This window comes from Squalius cephalus, assembly GCF_949319135.1.
Source record: "Squalius cephalus genome assembly, chromosome: 22".
NCBI classification, from domain to species: domain Eukaryota; kingdom Metazoa; phylum Chordata; class Actinopteri; order Cypriniformes; family Leuciscidae; genus Squalius; species Squalius cephalus.
The window spans coordinates 22,750,693-22,771,142 of record NC_137143.1 but is presented as its reverse complement, the minus strand read 5'-3'; the positions used below and the strand labels follow the sequence as shown (position 1 = coordinate 22,771,142).

The following is a 20,450-nucleotide window of genomic DNA, read 5'->3' as shown; positions in this document are numbered from 1 at the left end:
AGTTGTGACAGAATCTTAATTTTGGACCCTGCTGCAAACTTTACCCGGAGATTGTTAATGTCAGGAGTTTGAATTTCTCTTTATATGATCTCTCAGTTATTAATTCAGACTAAGTCATGGATGGGATTATATTCCCAGGTAATCGCTGTGGATGTCCTACTAAGACCCAGCCTGTGTCATGCATTATGAGTTTCTATGCACAACTAGACTTTCTGAGGAAATCTCATGCTGCAGCCTTTTGCTAGTCTGTCATGCTTGAGTTCTTCTTTCAGTCTAAATGTCTGCTACTGCCTCCACTGCAGAGCCGGAAGCAAGAGTGGCCACTCCAACCTTGGCGTAACATGACCTTATGTGGAGTCCCTCTAGTCAGCAAGGTGCTGTCTCAGAGAACTTTTCGCCCTGTTGCTCTCCATGGATCATTTTACATCCTAATTAGGGGACTGTTAGATGGGGATGTCAGCCGATGTATGGTCTTTGACGTGGTTTTCTATAGTAATGAGTCTGTGTCATTCAACTGCATTTAGGGTTTGATTCTGCCTTTATTCATTTCGATCTTGATATTGAGTTTGACTGACAGTCTTAAATAGTTGTTTTTGAAATCTCTCAGGTAGGGCTGTCACAATCCCTCGATTACATTAGAGTACTCCGTTTTTAAAAATCCTCGATTGCAATTTACCCGTGTCAAGTAATCAGCAAAATACCATTGTATTTAATGACATTATTAGACCGTTTTCTAAGGCTGCACGATGTATTAAAAGCATTTAAAAACTATACTATAACATAGTGCCATTGTAAATTCTTAAAGGCTGTGATTCAATTAAATAAACATTTGCCCTGAAGATTTAATATATTTACATGGGTGTAGGTTACGTGTGTCTGAGTGGCTTCGTTCACAGTAATGCTGCTCCACACGAACTGTTATCATTTACTCATGTGAATCGCGTCTCAAACTCCAGCTCTGTATGTGTTGTGAGTTTGGGTCGCTTATAATGTTCATCTGGGAACGCAATGTGCACCATTTAATTAGATTTGTAAATAATTTATAACTTAAGCCAACACAGGAAAATAGGCTACATCAATATGCTTCTAAATATGCTAAATGTTCATCATGATTACAAAATAAAAGTAAAACCCTCGCTCTGAGTTTACATGTTTTGATGTCCACATGTTCCTTTTCAAGAAATAGACCTTATTCACAGCAGCGCCATCTTTGATTTTTTTTAACGGGAATGAAAGTGATGCTGTGAGTGTTATTTTAATGAGTTTTTGTATTGTTCTGCTGACGAATCACTGCAAAATGATCTTTCCAAGAAATTTCATTAGACAAAAAACTCCAGACAAAATGAGCTGTGGAAAATTATAAGTGATCTAGGAGCTTTATAAAGCTTTTTATAGCGGATGCCATTGAAAACATTGTAAGTCTATCCCTCACACCCTCGCTTTCATACCCGTCATGATGCTGCTCTGAATAAGGTCTATTACAGTGACTGTAGCATTTCTATTGTAAAGAAGTGGCCAAATATTAAAGATTAAGTAAACATTTTATTTAGATGTGGTTTGGCCAATATTAAACAAGGATGTGATCTGCTGTAAAGTGTAACAACACTGGGCTCTTGGTGCCCTCTGCTGCATTTGTTATAATACATAATGTACATAAGATGATTGTTCATTCATATTATGTATTTTAACAATATTGTTTCTAAAACCATATGATTACTTTCTTTTGATACTTTATTTGAACCAGATATTATTGCCTCATTGTTATTACATATGCATTTTAAGTCATTTTAAAGGCTTAGGTCTTTGCTTAAGTGTATTTTTAGAACCACAAATATATCAGATTACTTGATTAATCATCAAAATAATAGACTGATTACTCAATTACCAAAATAATCATTAGTGACAGCCCTACTCTTGTGTTTTTTTTCCCTTGTCTGTTTTGGTCATTTTTACCTAAATCAGCCTCATAAACTCACTTTGTTTTTTCCACTTCCACAGATTCCACAGAGTTATTAGAATTTGAGATTGATACTTTTCCTTTGTATTGGGACAACATAAACACCTTCTCATTTTATTACATTGAAAGCATTTTTAATTAACTGTATGTAAACAGCTTGCCATGAATAATGAGAAAGCTATATACTCACACCCATAAAGTATAAGGTTGGGTGGGTTTCTTAGTCATTGGGCACATCAAAGCAGGTCTTGTAAACTCTGTTTAACTGCCAAATTTGTTACTATTTGTTTCTATTCATTGATAGTTGTCACTGTACAACCGACAGAACTAAACCCAACCTTCAGATTTGACTATGAGTATGACTCGGTCCGGACTCTCTATATATGGCATCATTCAGAGGAATTTATGACTGGGTGTAACTATAAAGCTGCATGACCAGGAATCCCTGGTCAAATTCCTCTGCTGGTCTGTCCAGTTTATTCCTTCCCTGTCACCTGCTTCAAGTAGCCATTTTGTGTGCATTAACCATTTCTTAAGTGTCCCTGGGACAATAGCATATATTGACAACACATGCCCCTTGCTTCAGATGACATGGCTCCTTTCTTGCATTGTCTTTTAAAAGTGATGGCTAAGCTGGAACATCAACAAAAGATGAAACTATTGACCTGTGACTTAATCCTCTAATCTCTAGTGTGCCGCCGCGTTGTGCAACCACAGATTCCGATGCATTATCATTCTGGGAAAAGGGTAAGTCTTTATAGTGGGTGGCTGCTTTTGAACAGTAACTGTTGCTCTTTGAATTGGTTGTCGTCGTAGTACTAAGGGTTTTCCCTAGACCCAGTAACTTAAAATAAGTATGAAGTACGATTCCTAACACTGAACTTTCATGTTTCTAGCCTGTAATCTTACCTTTTTTTTTTTTTACTTGCAGACTTGGTGAGAGTAACCTACATCAGATCATTGAGAAGGTTGCATCTGTAATGCTAAATTGTGTGGGTTTGAAATCACCAACTTTATTCCATATTTTCATCTGCCCTCGCTGGTATTCCCCCTCTGCGTCATGTTGTCTAAGTTCCTCATTTCCTAAGGGATTAGCCCTTTGTGACACATCACACACTGCACTCGCAACCTCAGATTCGTCAAGCATTTTTGCCTCTGCATGTGTTTGGATTGATATCTGAATTATTGCTCTGTTTTAATTTTTAAACATCTGATTTAATGTTGCATAAAGGTACTTGTCCTTTAGAAGAATCATAATTATTACTGTGCATTGTGGTTGAAACTGATCATGCTCTCTTTCGCTCTCACTCCTTTTGCAACGTATTCTTTGGTATCAGCCATTGTGTGCGATTCCTAATGTGAATCTGCACCCGCCGGAAGGTAATGCGTTTCTTTTTGAGGGGGATGCCGGAATGACAGCCAAGAAGTGGGGTGGGGGGGGGGCTGGTGTGTTGCAGTAAAAAGCTGCGAAATGACTGTAGGTGTCAAAGAGTCACATTTTAACAGTTAATGATGCAGCAGCAGCCAGCTCTGCCAGGCAATAAACTCTTTAATATGTTGTTAATTACTTCTGAGAGATTGGATATTGATTGAAAAGCAAAAGGGGTTTAATTATAACCCAAGTGTTAATGTCATCCCAAGTGTTGACAATTTTAGGCCTACGTGAGATGAACTTGAAACGTCTGAATCCATTCAGTCCTTTTATTTCAGCTTGTTTATTCGCTCTTTGTGACTAAATAGTTAAAGTGTGACAGATTTAACTAGACAGATCACGATAAACTGTCAGAATATTCCAATTCCAATGGAATATATTTTAGAATTGCTAAAAAAGTGACGCATGAATGAGATTTAGTGAGGTCTTTTCTCATGTCTTCAAGTAGTAGAGATGATTTTCAATATACCTAGAGGAGAGCAATTAACGTTGATTTTAGTTGAGACAAAATCAAGAAATTTATCAGAGGTTCGCCATCCGAAAGAGATGCAAAAGAATGAACGTCAATATCTCTCATTTCATTTTTTTTCTTTTAATAATGCTGGTGAGCATTGGCTTGTGTCTGCTGCAGCTCTGAGGTCCCATTGTGCTCCCTGCTGCAGAGAGTCGAAGAGCTTAGCATTTAATTGCCAAGGAAAGGAGCTGGGAATTCTGATGAGAAAGGGGGCTTTCAAGAATGCCAGGGACAAATGATTATTTTGCCAGAGCCTTAAGTGCTTTATTTGAGATTCAACAGTGGGCTCTGGCGAATGGCTGCCAGCCTGGCACTGGTCGACGCTTTTCAGGGGAGAATATGTGTTAATATGGGGGCCGTGGGCTCACAAAGCAATGTAATTGGGTTCGCATGGTTGGTGTCAGGGCAGCGGCACAGCTCCATACACAAAGGGCACCTCCTAGCCTAGCTGCCAGGGACACAGAGACAATCCCCCTCCTGATCAGGGTTGTAATTCACTGGAAGGGCTTATTGAATTACTGGAATGCCGAGCGTCATTTTGTAAGGGCCCGCAGATTGCACAATGAGCCGAAGGCCTTGTGTTTGTCAGCGTGTGCAGCTCTTAGTCGCCCGGCTCTGAAAAGCACTGCGAGTGGTGGCAGACTGCTGAGAAAATCTCTCTAATATCCCCAAATGGCATAATTACTCTTGCATAAATTCAAATTCCTTCCTCCCTTTTCAGTAATTATTTGAGTGTATCTGCATCAGAGGTTACAAAGCCTGTTGTCTCTGCTTTTAACCCCATGTGACATCCTGCAGCTGATTAGCTTGTATGGATTCTTTTTTTTTTTGATCTCTCAGAAGGCACGAGTGCAATGTTTGCAGCTGGAAGCTGATATGCAGTGATGATGAAATTGTCTGGTGTACCTTTTCTCCTTTCACATTCTACATCCAGCACTCTGAGCTCTGTTTAGAGTATGTAGTCTTTTTCTGTGAAGGTCACTCTGATGGACTAACGTTTTAGTCATGATGATTCAGTCATGTTTTGTCACTGTTTTACTTTCCCCTATGTTTATATAGATCTAGATGTGTGCCATTTAGTTTTTGTTAAATAGGTGGAAATGTCCAACATCCAATATCTTCCTGATACAGCCAAATTAAAAACTCCAGCTAATAACCAATAGAGTGCAACGGTGCCCATTCACTTTTTCAGCAGCCGTGGTTCTGAAAGTATTTTACCCATAGGGATACAACAAAAAATAAGACATGAACCAAACTAGCTAGCTGTGAGGTGAATCGCAACATTACAAACTTTTATTTGAAGCAACAAATTCAGAAAAATCAGTATTTGAAAATCAGACCAAACAAAGGAGACTATATACTTAACAGTTTTAATGTGTTGGTCTGTCTTTGACAATTTATAAGTTATTGTTAAAAAACAATTCCCCTTTGGATACATTTTGTTTGTTAGTTTTGAAATTCGACTGTTGCACACAATTGTGTTTTCCTACCAGAAATAGCTAATATAATAATTCAATAATTAAAAATGATAAATGACCTGGATGTAGCTTATCAAGCAGTACCCAGCTAACACATATGGTATGATATTCATGCTTTAATTCCAAATAATACAACATTAATGGATCATTTTCAAGTTGCAGTCCTTGTTTAGGACAACAGGGACATAGACTTTTCAAAAGCAAAAGCTAAGATTCATATCGTGGCCAACTGACAAGTGCGAATCTGTTTTTATTATTTTGTGAAAACTAATGTTATTTTACATTATTGCGTCACTGTTAATTAAATGTATGAAATACAATGTCATTACTTTGTATGGAAAGTAGTGGAATAGGTACTTGTCAGAGGTTCGGGAAGTAGGGGTACTGCATGATTGTAAATGCAACGCAAATTTTTGTTCATTTACATTTATTCTTTTTTAGCATTTAGTAATTTATTTGTAATAAACACTTTAAGTGGGCTATTAAAAATATTTTTAATTATGTTTTCTGAAACATACGCGCAGAGTGATGTCATGTGACGTTGCAGTTCAAAGAGTTCATCCACTCTACTCTTAAGCGCAAGTCCACCTTTGGTGTTGTGTGAGGTAGGCAGTTTTTTTGTGTTAATTTTTATTTCCTGTTGCTGTGCAGGGTCTTTAATTGTATATGACAGTGTAAACAGCTCAATAACCCTTTTATTTAAAGGCTTAATTTATGTCCCGTAGACCGTTTCGTTGCATTACGATTGCAAGCAGTATCAATAATATCAAAAATATGATGTGCCAAATGTCCCCATGTGTATGCAGTTTAAATGTGTTCTCGACGATACGCTTGTTGTGCTTCATGGAGTTTTTATGTGTTTTATACAGTCAATATTGTTTCTTATTCAAATGCCACCCCCTCCCCTAAATAAATCAAAACACACAGAGCCACCCCAAACCTAAAATGTCTTCCCATCTTCCCCTGGTACTTGTGCATTAAAAAGCACAGTTTGCAAGAGAAGACAGATAATGCTACATTGTCTTATATGTCATGTAAAGATGATAAAAATAGACATGTACAGGTTTGTTTTTTTTCTTCTAAAAATGACTGATTTTATTTATTTTATGAATATGATTTTACAATTTGGCAAATTACATTTTTCAGTTGACATTCTGTGCATATGAGCACATCAGGCTGAAATGCTTATGTGGGAATTCAGTGTCCATTTATCTTAGTGTTCCTGGCCCTCGAGGCTTTTTAAAATCCTGTGGCTTTCACGTTAACCTACCATTAACACTGTGTAACATTTATGATTATCAGCTGCTCGGATGTGCGCAGTTCTCCATTTCTCTCCAGCCAGAGTGGCACTTTGCTGTGACTGGCAGATTAATTATGGAGTACATGTATGCGTTCCCTGTAGACTGCTGAGCCGGGGAGGTGGGAATCTGCCCTCATGTAAAGCAATGAGACTGGCACTCTGAGGACACAGCACCCCGGCCAGTGTGTATCTGCCAGACCTCGTTACTGGAACAGGGCTCCTTCGACGCCTCAGATCTCCCGGTCTGTGCACGCTGCCTTAAAGGAAATTCTCTGGCAGGCCTGAGATCAGCGCTGGCATCCGAGATGCCAGGATGAGCGGCGGTCTCATTGTGACAAGCCCTGATCTGCTGCAGGCTGTAATAAGCCGAACAATGCGCTCGGCTGGCAGTGTGCGCAGCGGAGCGATAATTGACACATCCTAAAAATGCGAGTAACGACTGGGTTATTAATGTTCTCACCCTGGGGGTGGTTTCAATGCAACCATTAAGCCTTTAATGGAGAGGGAAGACTGACATTTAAAAGCTGTTGCTGTTACCTACTTTTCCATTTAATGAAGATGAGTCTTCGAGCCGGCCGCAGCGAACAATTACAGCACTCAACATTCAGGCGCAACAATGAGCCGTTGCTATTTTAGTTGTTGTTTTCAAAAATAACTCGAGATCAGCGCCTGGGGCATTGGAAAAAATGAGGAATCTCCTTTTTACTCTGGGGCAGGTGAGCGTGTTTCCCACCACTCCCTGTTTTCCCTTTCATGATTGCTAAGACAACACAAGCCTTTTTTACACAGTGTAATAATGTTGTTGATATGGAAGACATGGCCAGAGTTTCGGTTAGGAGTAGAAAAGCCAAGGGCTTGTTACTAGGTTACATCACTGTTGTTGTTGTGAAGCGGTGTGCCAGGTCTTCAGGCGCTGTGGAAGGAGCTCACAGAGAGTGATTCCCCTCTGCCGAAGCCAAGTTACCATCCCCCCCCCCGACGGGGCCTTCTCCACCGCAAGTCTGCTTACTAATCCACACATCCATGTGCACACACAAGTTTGCTCGCGTTTGTTCCGTAAAGTAAATATTTATTGTTCACACTTTGAGTCGTAGAAACGGCATCTGAGAGAGCATACGGTGTGCCAAAGCAATTAATGTTCTCTTTTTAACACTGTGATCGGATGATATTGAGTTTTGGAATGAGATTGCTCACGAGCAAATGTCATCTTTGAATTACAGTAGGATCGTATTTAGGATTGTTTGTATATTTTACCATGGGATTTCTCAAACATTGGTTAATGCTTACCAATAACATAATGAATATTAGCATTTTCACTGTTTGTGAGTTGATTCAACATGGTTTTATTGATAAATTCTACCTTGTGGATATAATTTAATAACATTATGATTTTAAAGACCATGCACAGATTCGCTCTCACACACACATGTGAATATATATATATATATATATATATATATATATATATATATATATATATATATATATATTATATGTGAATTTTTTTTTTTTCAACCACGAAGTAGCCAACGTTTTATTGGCTGATACCTGTATGACCGGCACTTCTTTTTTATTTTTCCATTTTCATTTTAGTTTTTGGAATTTAGTACTTAAACTTTATTTTTTTTGTAGTACTTAAACCCGATAATCATTATAAACTGAAAACTTTTAGTTTTTCACATATTATATTAACATCTAATATTTCTATTTGATTTTAGTTCAGCTTTATTTGAATTGATTTTTAATAGTTTTATTTAGTTAACAATAACTACACTGATCATGTGGAATTGTTTTTAGTTTACCTAAAACATTTACTCTTATGTCTTCTAATGGTGTAAATAGTATATTATTTTGGCTGCAATAAAGTATTCTCAAAGCAGTGACATGCATTTGTTGAAATCAATTCCTAGGGGTTTACTTGCATTAGTAGGCTGAACTGCCTAACTCTGTGGATGTGTGTGTAATGGCCACCAGCCATATCCCTTTTTCGTGCCAGTCAATGCATGCTCTTCTACGGAGTGGGGCCTGTTACTGAGTCGTCTGTACAGGTGCCACTGTTAATGAGGGGAGATGCTTACTGCATTTTACTGCCTGGCACGGCAGAGGTGTGCTAATTAACGCAGCAGCACTCCTGAGTGTGTGTGGTGCATTTCTCGTTGATGTGCATGCAGTCAAAATGGCAGCAGCCCTGTAGCAAAGTAGGTGATGCTTGAGACCCGAGTCTTTATCTGCAGATTTCATCATTCAGAGTCATCGCAGGGATACTTCTGTGGTTTGTGGGATGGCGATGTGAATATTAAGTGCACAGAGAGCCTCATTCTGCATGCATCATTTAGCGGTTTTGTACTGTATTAGTTTATTAGTCACAGCCTTAAAATAAATTGTGCATTATGCACATGTGGCATGAGCAGCCTCACAAATATTCAAATATTTAAGTCCAAATTAGCCTTTAATCAGCTGTTTTGTTTTAAATATATATATTGTAATGTAGAAGTGTTTAAAAGTTCACCTGAAGTATATTAGCATTGTTTTGGTCATCTTGACCAAAATTAGACTTCCTCTTAAAGTTTAAACTTGATATGAAAGTTTTGAACTTTACATCAGTTATTTTATTGCTGTTTTTTTTTTTTTTTTTTTTATATCTGAATTTTTTTTATATCTAACTCTTTAATTTGTATCAATATTTCAACGTTTTTCTGAGCAATTCATTCTCTCCTGCCCAGTTTCATCTGCCACATTTCAAATGCATAGATGTTCATAATCGACAATTTAGCCTATGAACACACAAATGTTCATGATGTACATGATTTGAAAAAGTTAAATGGTCCTGAAAAATAAATAGCCACACTTGTATTGTTCACAGTCAAAAATGACCGCATTGGAAATGAATGGGACTGGGAGACGAATTATTCATCTATCGGAAATGTTGGATACTGCGCACAAACAAATTCTTACTGAAAGCAAATTTTTTTTAGATATCATCTTCAAATTTGGAACACAGCTTCTTTAGATTTATGGTTTTGATTTTCCTCACAGTTTTTGATTCAAATGTGTTTTGTAAAATATATAGCCTATTTCATATTAAAATTGAAAATGGTATTTTTGTGCATTTTTCATATTAAATGTACAGTTTTATAACTTTTTTCCCCCAAGTTAACTTTTTTTCACTTCAGCAATAATCTGCCAGGTGTCACCTTTAAAAATAGACCTTAAGTCTGTGCTCCAAAGCATCAAAGGTTTATGATCTTTTAAGTTGGAAATTAAATTTTCAGGTCCATGCTCAAAAGGTGGATAAATGCATAAATAACTACTGCATAAATATAATTTAGGACCATAGAATTCCCTAAAAATAGGCTACAAAATATTAAATAAAAATAGTATCAAACTAAAATATAGTACAATCATTTTATTGAAAAAAAAAAAAAAAAATCGGTTATTTTTGACCGACATGGACAGTACCAGAGGGGTAAGGTCACAAAACCTTTGTTTATTCTGAAAAAAAGAATCAAAATTCTGTTTAAAATAGTTTTAGATTACAATGCTGATAATTTGACTTCAGACACTGGCTAACCTTACATTTACATTTATGCATTTGGCAGACAGGCTTATCCAAAATCATGATTTGGCTATATATTTTACCAAATGCTTATTTGCCTTAGCTTTTATATGTTTTTGCTGCTGTCTGCCTGGCATTGCTTTTGGGATGCTTGATGGTTGCCTGTTTGTTGGAACATGCAGCAGTTTCAGTTTGTCGATGCAGTTTATTTCTGCAGTCTATGTGAAGATCAGATTGGATGCATGAAAAACTGAGGAGTCCACTGTGCATTGATTTGATTTAATTTAATTAACAAGCGCCCAAAGGCGCTTCTTTCCTGCATGTGAATGACGAGGATGCTAAATTTGAATTTTAAGTTTGCACTTCATACAGCTAGATCAGAGGTTCCCATACTCATGCAGGGAAAAATCTTTTAAATTAGAGGGTCATGACTCACCTTTATGGAAATGACACAATGATGAAAAAAAAGTGTCTGTCATAGAACTGGCCTCACAGACATCTCATTTATCAGATTTCAGAGGCTCGTGCTCGCTTTCCGCCATTCTAGAGGAATTTCAATGAGGGCGTCTCTTTCGGTTCCCGAGAGAACCGGGGAGGTATTTTTAAACTGAGGTTCGTCTGAATAACATCTGGGATATTCCCTCCCCTGGTGCCTTTTTTCCAGTCGTGTTGTCATTTTCACGATAATAAGTTGTATAGAGTGTGGATGGGTTATGCCGTCTGACCGTCTACCTATGTGACGGGACGAGCCTCGCGCCATTTTAAACCGGAGGGGGCAGCATGCCTAAAACACAAGGTTGTTTGTGGGTGTAGGGTGCAGCCGCAGACAGGAATAAGAGCCCGTGTCGCACAGTGACGACAATTCTGAGGCCTGTTTACAACGCAGACGAGATGGTGAGGGGGAAGGGTAGAGGGAGATAGAAAGGGTTACGCTACCCTCAGGAGAATTGGAATTTCTTGTGAACCAATCCCCCATTTGGCTGGCAGTTGTGAAAACAATTCCGCAGCATTTACTCAGTTTGCGGCTCGGATTACTGTTGTGTGAGTCAGCTGCAGGGTGCAGGCCGGAGGTAGGAGGTGGGTCAGACGGCTTGGCCAGTCTGTTCAGCTCAGTGTTTTTTTTTTTTTTTTGGTTTGTCTGCAGATCAGCGTCTGTTCTGGAGCTTCTCTCCAAAGAGAAACGCTGCCTGTTTGAATGTGCTAATTAAAATGACATTGGTTCCAGCTGGAGTGGTTCTAACTATTGAAGTGTCAACGTGCTTCAGAAGCAATCACTCATATCTTGACAGTGTCGGGCAATATAATGATCCCCTCTCTTGCTCTTCTCCGCAGGTTTCATTTTTGACTGACACCGACAAAAACAGTGATCTGAGGGAGCCCCTTCATTCTCACCGCACCGGATCGTCACCCCTCCTTCGCCGCAGCCGCCGACACTCAACCTGCCATCATGACGTCGGAGCTGGAGAGCAGCTTGACCTCCATGGACTGGTTGCCGCAGCTGACCATGCGGGCGGCCATTCAGAAAGCAGACGCCCAGAACACCCACGGGCCAGGCATGGCTAAGAAGAGCGCCCTGCTGGACCCCAACACCACACTGGACCAGGAAGAGGTGCAGCAGCACAAGGATGGCAAACCGCCGTACAGCTACGCCAGCCTCATCACGTTCGCCATCAACAGCTCGCCAAAGAAGAAAATGACACTGAGCGAGATCTACCAGTGGATCTGTGACAATTTCCCCTATTACAGGGAAGCCGGCAGCGGGTGGAAGGTAAGGGGCGAAGTGCTGACTGTAAGCGTCCTTTAATTTGTCATTATTTGCTTTCTGCCCGTCAGAGACATTTGCATGCACATGAGTGACGTCCCTCCACTTAAATTCAATCAGTGTACCAAATCAGCCCTGAATTTAGTCAGAGGAGACTGCCAAGGTTAATGTGTGAAATTATTCTCATTTCTTATGCTGTCAAGGCTTTTTTTTTCTGCCTTTCCTCGCCAAGGAACATTTAGAAAATATCAAAGCAACAGCCACGCTGCTATTTTGCAAAGCGCCATTCGGATATGTTTATGACCATTAATATTTGACACAGTATCTTGTCTCTCTAGACACAAGAAAATAAAGGCTCTTTTTGCAGACACAAGTGTGAGAAGGAAGTGTGTTGATATTCACCCAGCCAGATCCAGCCACACAAGCCATAGAAGAAAAAAAACTCCCTTTCATGGCTTGTATTATTGATGCCAGATGCCTTGATAGAAGTCCATTATGTTGGAGAGAGCCATTGCTGTGTCACCATCTCAAGGAGCATATGATATACAGAGATGAAGCTGTGCTGATTGCCTTTTAAAGAGCGGAGATGGAAATTGATATTAGAATGAGCTTTCCAATCAGTTGACATTTATTGGCAATAGAATTGGTAGCACAGCTTTATTGCAGACTGACAAGATGTATGTGGTTCATATCCGTGCGAGACGCGGCCCTGTTCGTGCTTGTGCTTGTGTGTGTGTGTGTCTATCTGTTGGTGAGCATATTTTTACACCCACCACCCTCTTTTGCTCTGCTATGAAACGGATATTTATGTCCGTGTAGATATGAGAGCAACAGATGATTTTGCAAGTTTAAAAATCACCTTAAAATATTTTTATAGATGCAGTTTTTACTTGATAACTATAATCAAAATAACAAATCAAACATGCAGCTTTATAAACTCCCACTCCTATTGTTATCTGTGAATTATAGAGCTTTAGAGTTTCTGCTTATTTATCAATCCTATTTCTTAAAGGGGACATATCATGCTAAATCCACTTTTTTAGCCCTTAAATGCATTTTGTTGTATATTTGGAGTGTTTATAAGTACAGAAAAGTTGAAATTATTCTCTTCAGGTGCTTCGTTGATATCTTTATATTCTGTTTTGGCCTTATTTTTCAACCTGTTCAGATTTTTCTGTTATCTATGACGTTTTGTGAACTATTACGTCACAGTATTTTCAGCGGAACTGCCAAATAAGGACATTGACTTCCAGCCCAACACTTCTAGCAATCCGCCATATTTATTTCTCGCTGCAATTTTGTAGTCCAAGCTAAAAGATGCAGAAGTTACGAGAGGGTAAGTTAAAATGTTCGGTTGTTGGATGTAGTAACCCACACGCTTCATTACACCGTCTAATGTAGATGAACTGCCGCGCTTATGACAGTGCTCATGTTTAACTGAAAGAACGAGCAGAGAGAGAGAGACCCGGTCGCGCGCACGCACTCTCTCTCTCTTCGGAGCCAGGCGAAAGTGTAAACAAGACACCGTCTCCAAACTAGACGCTGTCTTGCTCTCTCTCCCTCGCACATATTAATCAAAATAAATCGACACGGTGGTAAAAGGTCGGAAGACCAAAGTTTCATGTGTAAATACAGTAACACACCATTGCGATACATCCATGAAGACGTTGTTCTGCAGGTTCGTCGTCTTCATTTTCATCTCGCTCCGGCTCCGACTCTGACTCTGGCTCGAACATGTAAGGCTGGCTGGACAAGTCTTCCGTTGTTGACATTTTGTTAATAAAGTGTGAATAAAAAGTTTCTGTGCCGCTAGATAATCGTATCTCTGCTATCAAACTACAAAAATGGCCGAACGGGGTGGAGTTGAACCGAGTGTCACCTCTGCAACCTGGAGAGGGGGCGGGGTATGAAGTGTCTCAATTGTATTTAAAGAGACCGCACCAAAACGAGTTGCTCTCAGACGCGCATCAGAAAAGGGGTAAAAAAGGGGCCTGTGGAGCTATAATAATGAGGAATTCAGACCCAAGCATTGCAGTTCCGCTTTATATAGACTACAAATGTATGATTTATATGTTAAAAGGAACGATTTAAAAGCATGATATGTCTCCTTTAAAGTTTTCTTTCCTCCAGAAGCGTAATGACATTTTTTTTCCCCTCAAAAGATTTGTTTGCAGATATCTTAGGTGAGTTTGAGGGTCACTGTGGTGCTTTTATTCGTTAAAGACTAACCTTTTTATTCTCTTGCTAGAAACGTGCTCACACTTTGTCCGTGGTACCTGGAAAGATGGCTCTAATTTAATGCATTTTGGACAGACATAACAAATGGATTTCTGCGGTTTTCACTGAAATCTCTGTTCAAGGTTGCTGCCCTGACACGTTTACCGGGAGACGGCTTTCCATTTTCCTGGAATGTAGCCTTTTTTCAAAAGCCTTGTGGAAAGAGGCGACCCACTGCTGTTGTCAGTGATGGCCGTTAATTGCCACATTCCATCTCTATATCATGTATTGTTACAGCTATTATATTAAAGATCTAGCAGCCTAACAATTTACAAAAGGCCAAATATGCATTCTGTAGTGTGTTGTCATTCCTTTGTTTATACGAAGGCTAAGTTAGATAATTGAAGGTGGTTCTGTTTCTTTTTTTTAATTTATAAATCTATAGGTTGAAGATACAGCTGAAATCAAATGCCGGCCAGACTCTGAAAGTGCTATGTTGCTGTCCTACTATGTGATGTGGAAAATGGCTTTCAGGATATTGCAGCAGAAACGCATCTCCTAGGCGGAAGAGTGTGTACTGATGGGAAAACGGAGCTATGGAGTTGGTGTTAAGAATTGTATAACAGCAATACGAGTGTTGCTTTTAATAGGCAGGAGAGCGTGAATCTCACTCCGACCGCCATCGACTATTATTTTAGAGAGATCCTTTGTCTCTGAAGTGCACGCTGCTATATTTGTGAGTTTCCACATATACAGAGTGTGGCTGGGGTGAATGTAGGTCTGTGTGCAGTCATCGCCCTCCATCTCTCCACAACCCCCCTGAGATGTCGGCAGCATGAATTTACGACCCAGCGCACGCACACGTCTGTTCTCTATGATAATTCTAGCTGTGCCGGAGAGATGAGACTGGGCTAATCCAGGCGGCGGCAACTCATTTAGTCATCTCAATAGAACTCCATTAGCCAACACTTTTAAGAAAGATCAATAAGTGCTGTCAATAAGAATAGATAATTCATCAAGGTCAAAAAATATGCAGTATTAGGGGAGACAGATATGCAGTTTGAGATTAATTTTACCACATGCAGTTACTGTAGAGTAGGATTGTAACCAATTAACTTTTTTCTGTGGCTGGTTAATTTTTTTTTCAAGCCACTTGTTTTTTTTTTTCTAGCCATTTGTATAAGTTTTTTTTTTTCAGTTCAAATATATAAAATAACTCACTGATGTGAAATTGAACAGATTATTTCTATTCTATAAGAACTTTTCAATTTTGTATTTACTCTGTCTTTGGCTTTATAAGTGGACATTTTTGGATTTTTATAAGTTATAGCAGTGTGCAGGATGACTTCTCTTATACACTACCAGTTAAACGGTTGGGGTCAGTAAGATATTTTTTACAAAGAAATGAATACTTTTATTCTGTAATAATTAGGGCTGCCCCCAAATAGTCGACTTAATGTTAGTTGACTAGAAGAGGCTTAGTTGACCAAAATTGTATTAGTCATTTAGTCGCAGAAAAAGAAACTTGTTGCGAAGTCAGGCAGTCTGTGAGGGACAGATCGTTAATGGCGGGTCCTTGTGGTAATTACTGTATGTCGGTCAGGAAATCCAAATGTTCACCTATCGTCCATCGACCACAAATTTGGGTTATCATTTGAAACATGTAAGTTGCAACTTTACATGGCTGCTCGCTCTAACGTTAAGCTTTATGCATGCGCTTGAGCATGGAATAGGCTATACAATGCCTATATTAAACGCTCATTATGGTTTAGTATTCTCCTCAGTATATATATACGGCTGTCTATTAAACCTTTGACAAGTCCGATTACAGCGAACATTAAGATCTGCGTTTACTCTGTTGCTGAACCAGAGAGAGCAGTTGTGATGTATATGTATGAAACAGCTTCACAAACAGTCTTTTCAATAACACATTCATCATTTCCGTGTTACAAATGTTCAAATTATATCAGATTATAGCTTGGATCTAAACACTTATGTATATCTACGGTAGCGATGAAAATAAATTGACATCAAAATATGAAGTGGTTCAAATTCTGGATAAAGCACATAAGGGTTCAGAGTCATTTTCCTGGCACGCAAGAGCTTGCTAGTAGCCTATACTTTGAGTTTCGATACATTTTTGTGACGCGCTCGGCTCCACTAACTTCATGCGAAGAAAACCATGATGGCTGAAAGCGACATCCTGTTTGTTTTCTTTATTTTACAAAAGCACAATGTTTTGTTTTATTGTGAGTGTAGTGTACACAAATAAAATTAGACTCTTTACAGTTTTGAATGATGTCTTGCTCTTAATTCTAGAATTATGTCTGACCCTAATTTATGCCATTAATGACGGAGTATTTTCCGCTGACATAATGAGTCAAAATCATTTGGCATTGTGCGGATATGTGTTGTGGAAGTCTAACTACTTCAGTCCAGTGATGAAAAATGTGTGTCCAGGAAATGGGAAGCCTCAGGTGCCGCTTCACTCACTGTCTCCTCATGGAAAGGTAAATTCAACTCCGATGTAGATGCCACTTTTTATCCTTCTCGCTCATCTTTCTGTGATTTCGTTAAAAAGCATAGTATAACATTTGTGCATCTGCTATTGTCACCATGTCAATGAACTCTCACTGGTAAAGAAAACTAATCTCTGCAAGTTTTTTTATTATTCTATTTATTTTGTACTTTTATAACACACGAGATGCTTTTCAGTTTTGTAGCTGATTGTGACCCAATACCTTTTTTTTTATCAGCCCTCCAAAAAATATGACCTATGCAAGAGTGCTTTCTGTTTTATTAGTATTATTATTAGTAGTAGTAGTATTATAGTATATAGTACAGTAATAGTATATTATATGCAGGTATGTTTATACATGTATCACAATCCCACAGTAGTTTGAATTAAAGATCAAATTCTTGTATATGATTTGAATGAAACAATCCAGTATTGCTGCCTTGGAACAGCAGGGTGGTGTTCTATTTTGTAGCCACTACACACATACAAGATATTGCTTAGACTGTCACCACTAGAAGTAATCCTCCATCCCTATTGAAAGCTCTTATGTAATACACTCGTCTTTGTCCGGTTCTCATAATTCCAAGTTATCTGCATGGAAGCTACCTCGGTGTAAAGAGTGAAAGAGCAAATTAGATTAATTTGACATCTGTCGGGTTGAGAGGCTCACTGTTCCCCGTCAAACCCACTTGTCACTGATGAGGTGTTTAATTCTGTCAAGATGCTTAGCACCCAGTCACCCTCTGAGTCTCTGCATTTGGCACCAAAAACTGTCTCTGGTTAAAGCGAAAGCCATCGCAACCCACCTGATCCGAGCGTTCCAGCATCCTCATCTCGTTTGACCTCAGAGCACTTATATAGAAGCTGTAACGGAATGCAACCAGGCTAAACCTCAGTTTAAAAGCATTAAATGTATGGATGTTAGAGGATTATGGAGGACCCGAGCCACGCGAAAGCTCTTGTTATCCGCCGAGAATTTTCAATCTCTGTTTACACAACAGGTTTGTAATCCAGCCACAGAGCAGGCCGTAATCTGATCAGGCACTCTGAAAACGTGCGGCGCTAGCAGATGTGACAGCGCGGCCTGCTTATGATGGCTTTGCCACGGCTGCTGCTTTTTAGAATACACAATGCGGTTCTGGCATTTTCTCGCCTAATTGCTCCCTTATGATTTACCAGTAGTGCTTCGGGAAGGCCGGGTGGCTTTTCAGGTCATCGCTTTACCCGCTTTTGAACCCTGAGTCTGAATCTCAATGTGCAGGAGACTGCTCGTCTGAAACGCAGCCGAGAATCCAGAGCAGTTCTCGCATCTTAACCAGTTTAAATATGCTCAGTGTTTGTTCTTGAATCTCTGCTGTCGCTACCGGCATGATATTCTCCCATTTCAACACCTGCATGCAGGCGAAAAAGTGTGCAAATGCATAATTCCTCACAAACGGCGTAGCCGTTGACACTCCAAAGCTGTTTCGGCCTGCAAAAATGGATAAATGCAATAGGCGAGTTTGAGTCTTGCCCTGTTTAAAACCGCTGTTGGCACTTGTGGAGTGTCCGAACCTTCCTCTTTGATCTCATTATGAAATGCAAATGCTCACCAACCTAAACAGATCAAAGGTTGCACCCACTGCTGGGCAGCCGACATAATAATGGAAGCCAGGGGCAATTGACCGTTTTTTTTCCCTAATAAGTGATTTGGGGGACCGCTTCACCACCCCAGGGCGTTATTTACTTGCAAGCCGGGAACACTATCTCTTAAGTAACTAAACAGCCCAAATCCCAGCTCCCCTTGCTTTTATTTAAATGTGGAAGCACAGGTATTGCACTCGTCCTATCTCTCGACTCAGGCTTGGTATGCAGGGTTTGGAATATTAAGATGTAAAATTGCTTCAGCGCACTCTGATTTTCAGTTTAATCCTCTAGCCAGGATCATTACGTGGTCGGGCATTTCATTTTTAAACGGCTTCCTGATTTGTTTTTTTTTTCTTTCCTAGACTTCTTTTTTCTAAAAATACAGTCACCTTCAGTGCATCAGATTTGATCATCTAATGTGCAATTATTGGGCCTGTGTTGTTGCATACATTTAGTACGCAGCCTCTCTCTATCTCTCTGCGTTTTTAATTGTGGTAGCAGCAGAAGTGGCTGTGTCGGTGGTGGGAGTGGTGGTGAATCATGCCGTAGCCAGTTTGATCCTGCTGTTTGTCTGGCTCTCGTGTCAGGAAGCTCCCGCCTGGCCGCCCGCCTACCAGCCTCACCTTGCCCCATCCCACTCGTACCCCGCCGCTCACTCAGAGTAGGTGGGCAGAAAGCATAGCGGCTCACCAGGTGGAGCTGGCAGAGAGGGCACTCGCTACACCTCGCAAAGCACAGAGTTGACTTTGGCAAAGCTTGTGGAAGAGATTGACATCTTGAAGCATTTTATCCAGTGGTGCTGTAACCAGTCATGATCTATTCTTTGTCTTTAAAAAGGGAATGCACTACTTTTGACTACTTCAGTACTTGGCAGGTAGATCAAATTACTAGTTAAATATTCTAGGGAGAGAACGATGATTGACAGATGATCAACAGTAACGTAATCATCCACGTCACCAAAGAGCGCTTGGGTTGCGATAAGATTTGTTTGTTGTATTGTCGAGTTCTAATCCTAAACGGAGAACTTGTTTGTAAATAAAAATTATATATATATATATATATATATATATATATATATATATATATATATATATATATATATATATATATATATATAAAAAATATATATATATATATATATATATATATATATAAATAAAAATCTCATCTTCTACTTCTTCCAGCGTGCGTGCAGTTGTACAGTACAATACAAATATATATTGTAAGCGTTTACAGACAAGTCAAGTCATCTTCATTTATATAGCGCTTTTAACAATGTAGATTGCTTCAAAGCAGCTTTACAGAGATAAGCGTATAATTTAAGGTAACAGAGATTGTTTTGGCTTTATAGCAGAACTGTTATTTCCATCTAAAGTTAGTTTTGATTGATTTGCTTCCGTCGCAACGATCATTTGTTATTAAATTAGGGGCCGCTAAGACGACACCATTCCCTCTACACAGACTTTAAACGCGAACCTGTGAGAAACGCTGATGGCGTTCACATGCGCATTTAGAATGGGTTCTATAGTTATGTGCGTTTGAATATACGCAGCTTTGGAATTCCCTACAAGCCAAGCCTAAACAAAGTACTTGTCTTTCCTTATAAATTTTGATAAAGAATTTTATTTTATTTTGTTGCTTTGACAGCAAGAAGCCAATGATCCCTACTGTCCATGTAGGTTTATACTTCACTCACTAAACATCAATCATTTGTCCTTCATTGATTGATTTAACCCAATCTACAGTGATAATGAGACCTGTTACACAGTCAATACCTGACATGGAACATTTAATCCTGGGTGAACTGTGAATGTCGGCCTCTTTAGCTTTTCTTATTGCTTGTAAAATAGCAGCCACCTTTCCTTCAGACACTTAGGGGTTAAAAGCAGATGAAAATTCTGAACTGCTTTGTTTTATAGCTATAGCTAAAAATACGGTAAGTTAATAATCTTTGTGCTCTTTTTTTATTATGTATTCACTGCTTTGTTGGGCATGCTTTATTTTGAATATAGTCACAGCTGAAGGTTTTGCTTGTCCTCTCGTACCTTATTGCTCAACTTCCTGTTTTCATATTTCCGTCTACGTACGTT

At 39.3% G+C, this 20,450-nt stretch overlaps 1 protein-coding gene across 2 annotated transcripts in view; it reads left to right on the top strand.

The window, feature by feature from the left end:
- The window catches only part of foxj3 (forkhead box J3), a 96,693-nt gene that overhangs the window by 27,902 nt on the left and 48,341 nt on the right, over positions 1-20,450 (top strand). For both annotated transcript variants that reach the window (XM_079857702.1, XM_079857701.1), the window contains exon 2: positions 11,570-12,005. In XM_079857702.1, the coding sequence (XP_079713828.1) occupies positions 11,685-12,005 (321 nt within the window). In that variant the 5' untranslated portion in view covers positions 11,570-11,684. The remainder of the gene's footprint in view (positions 1-11,569; positions 12,006-20,450) is intronic.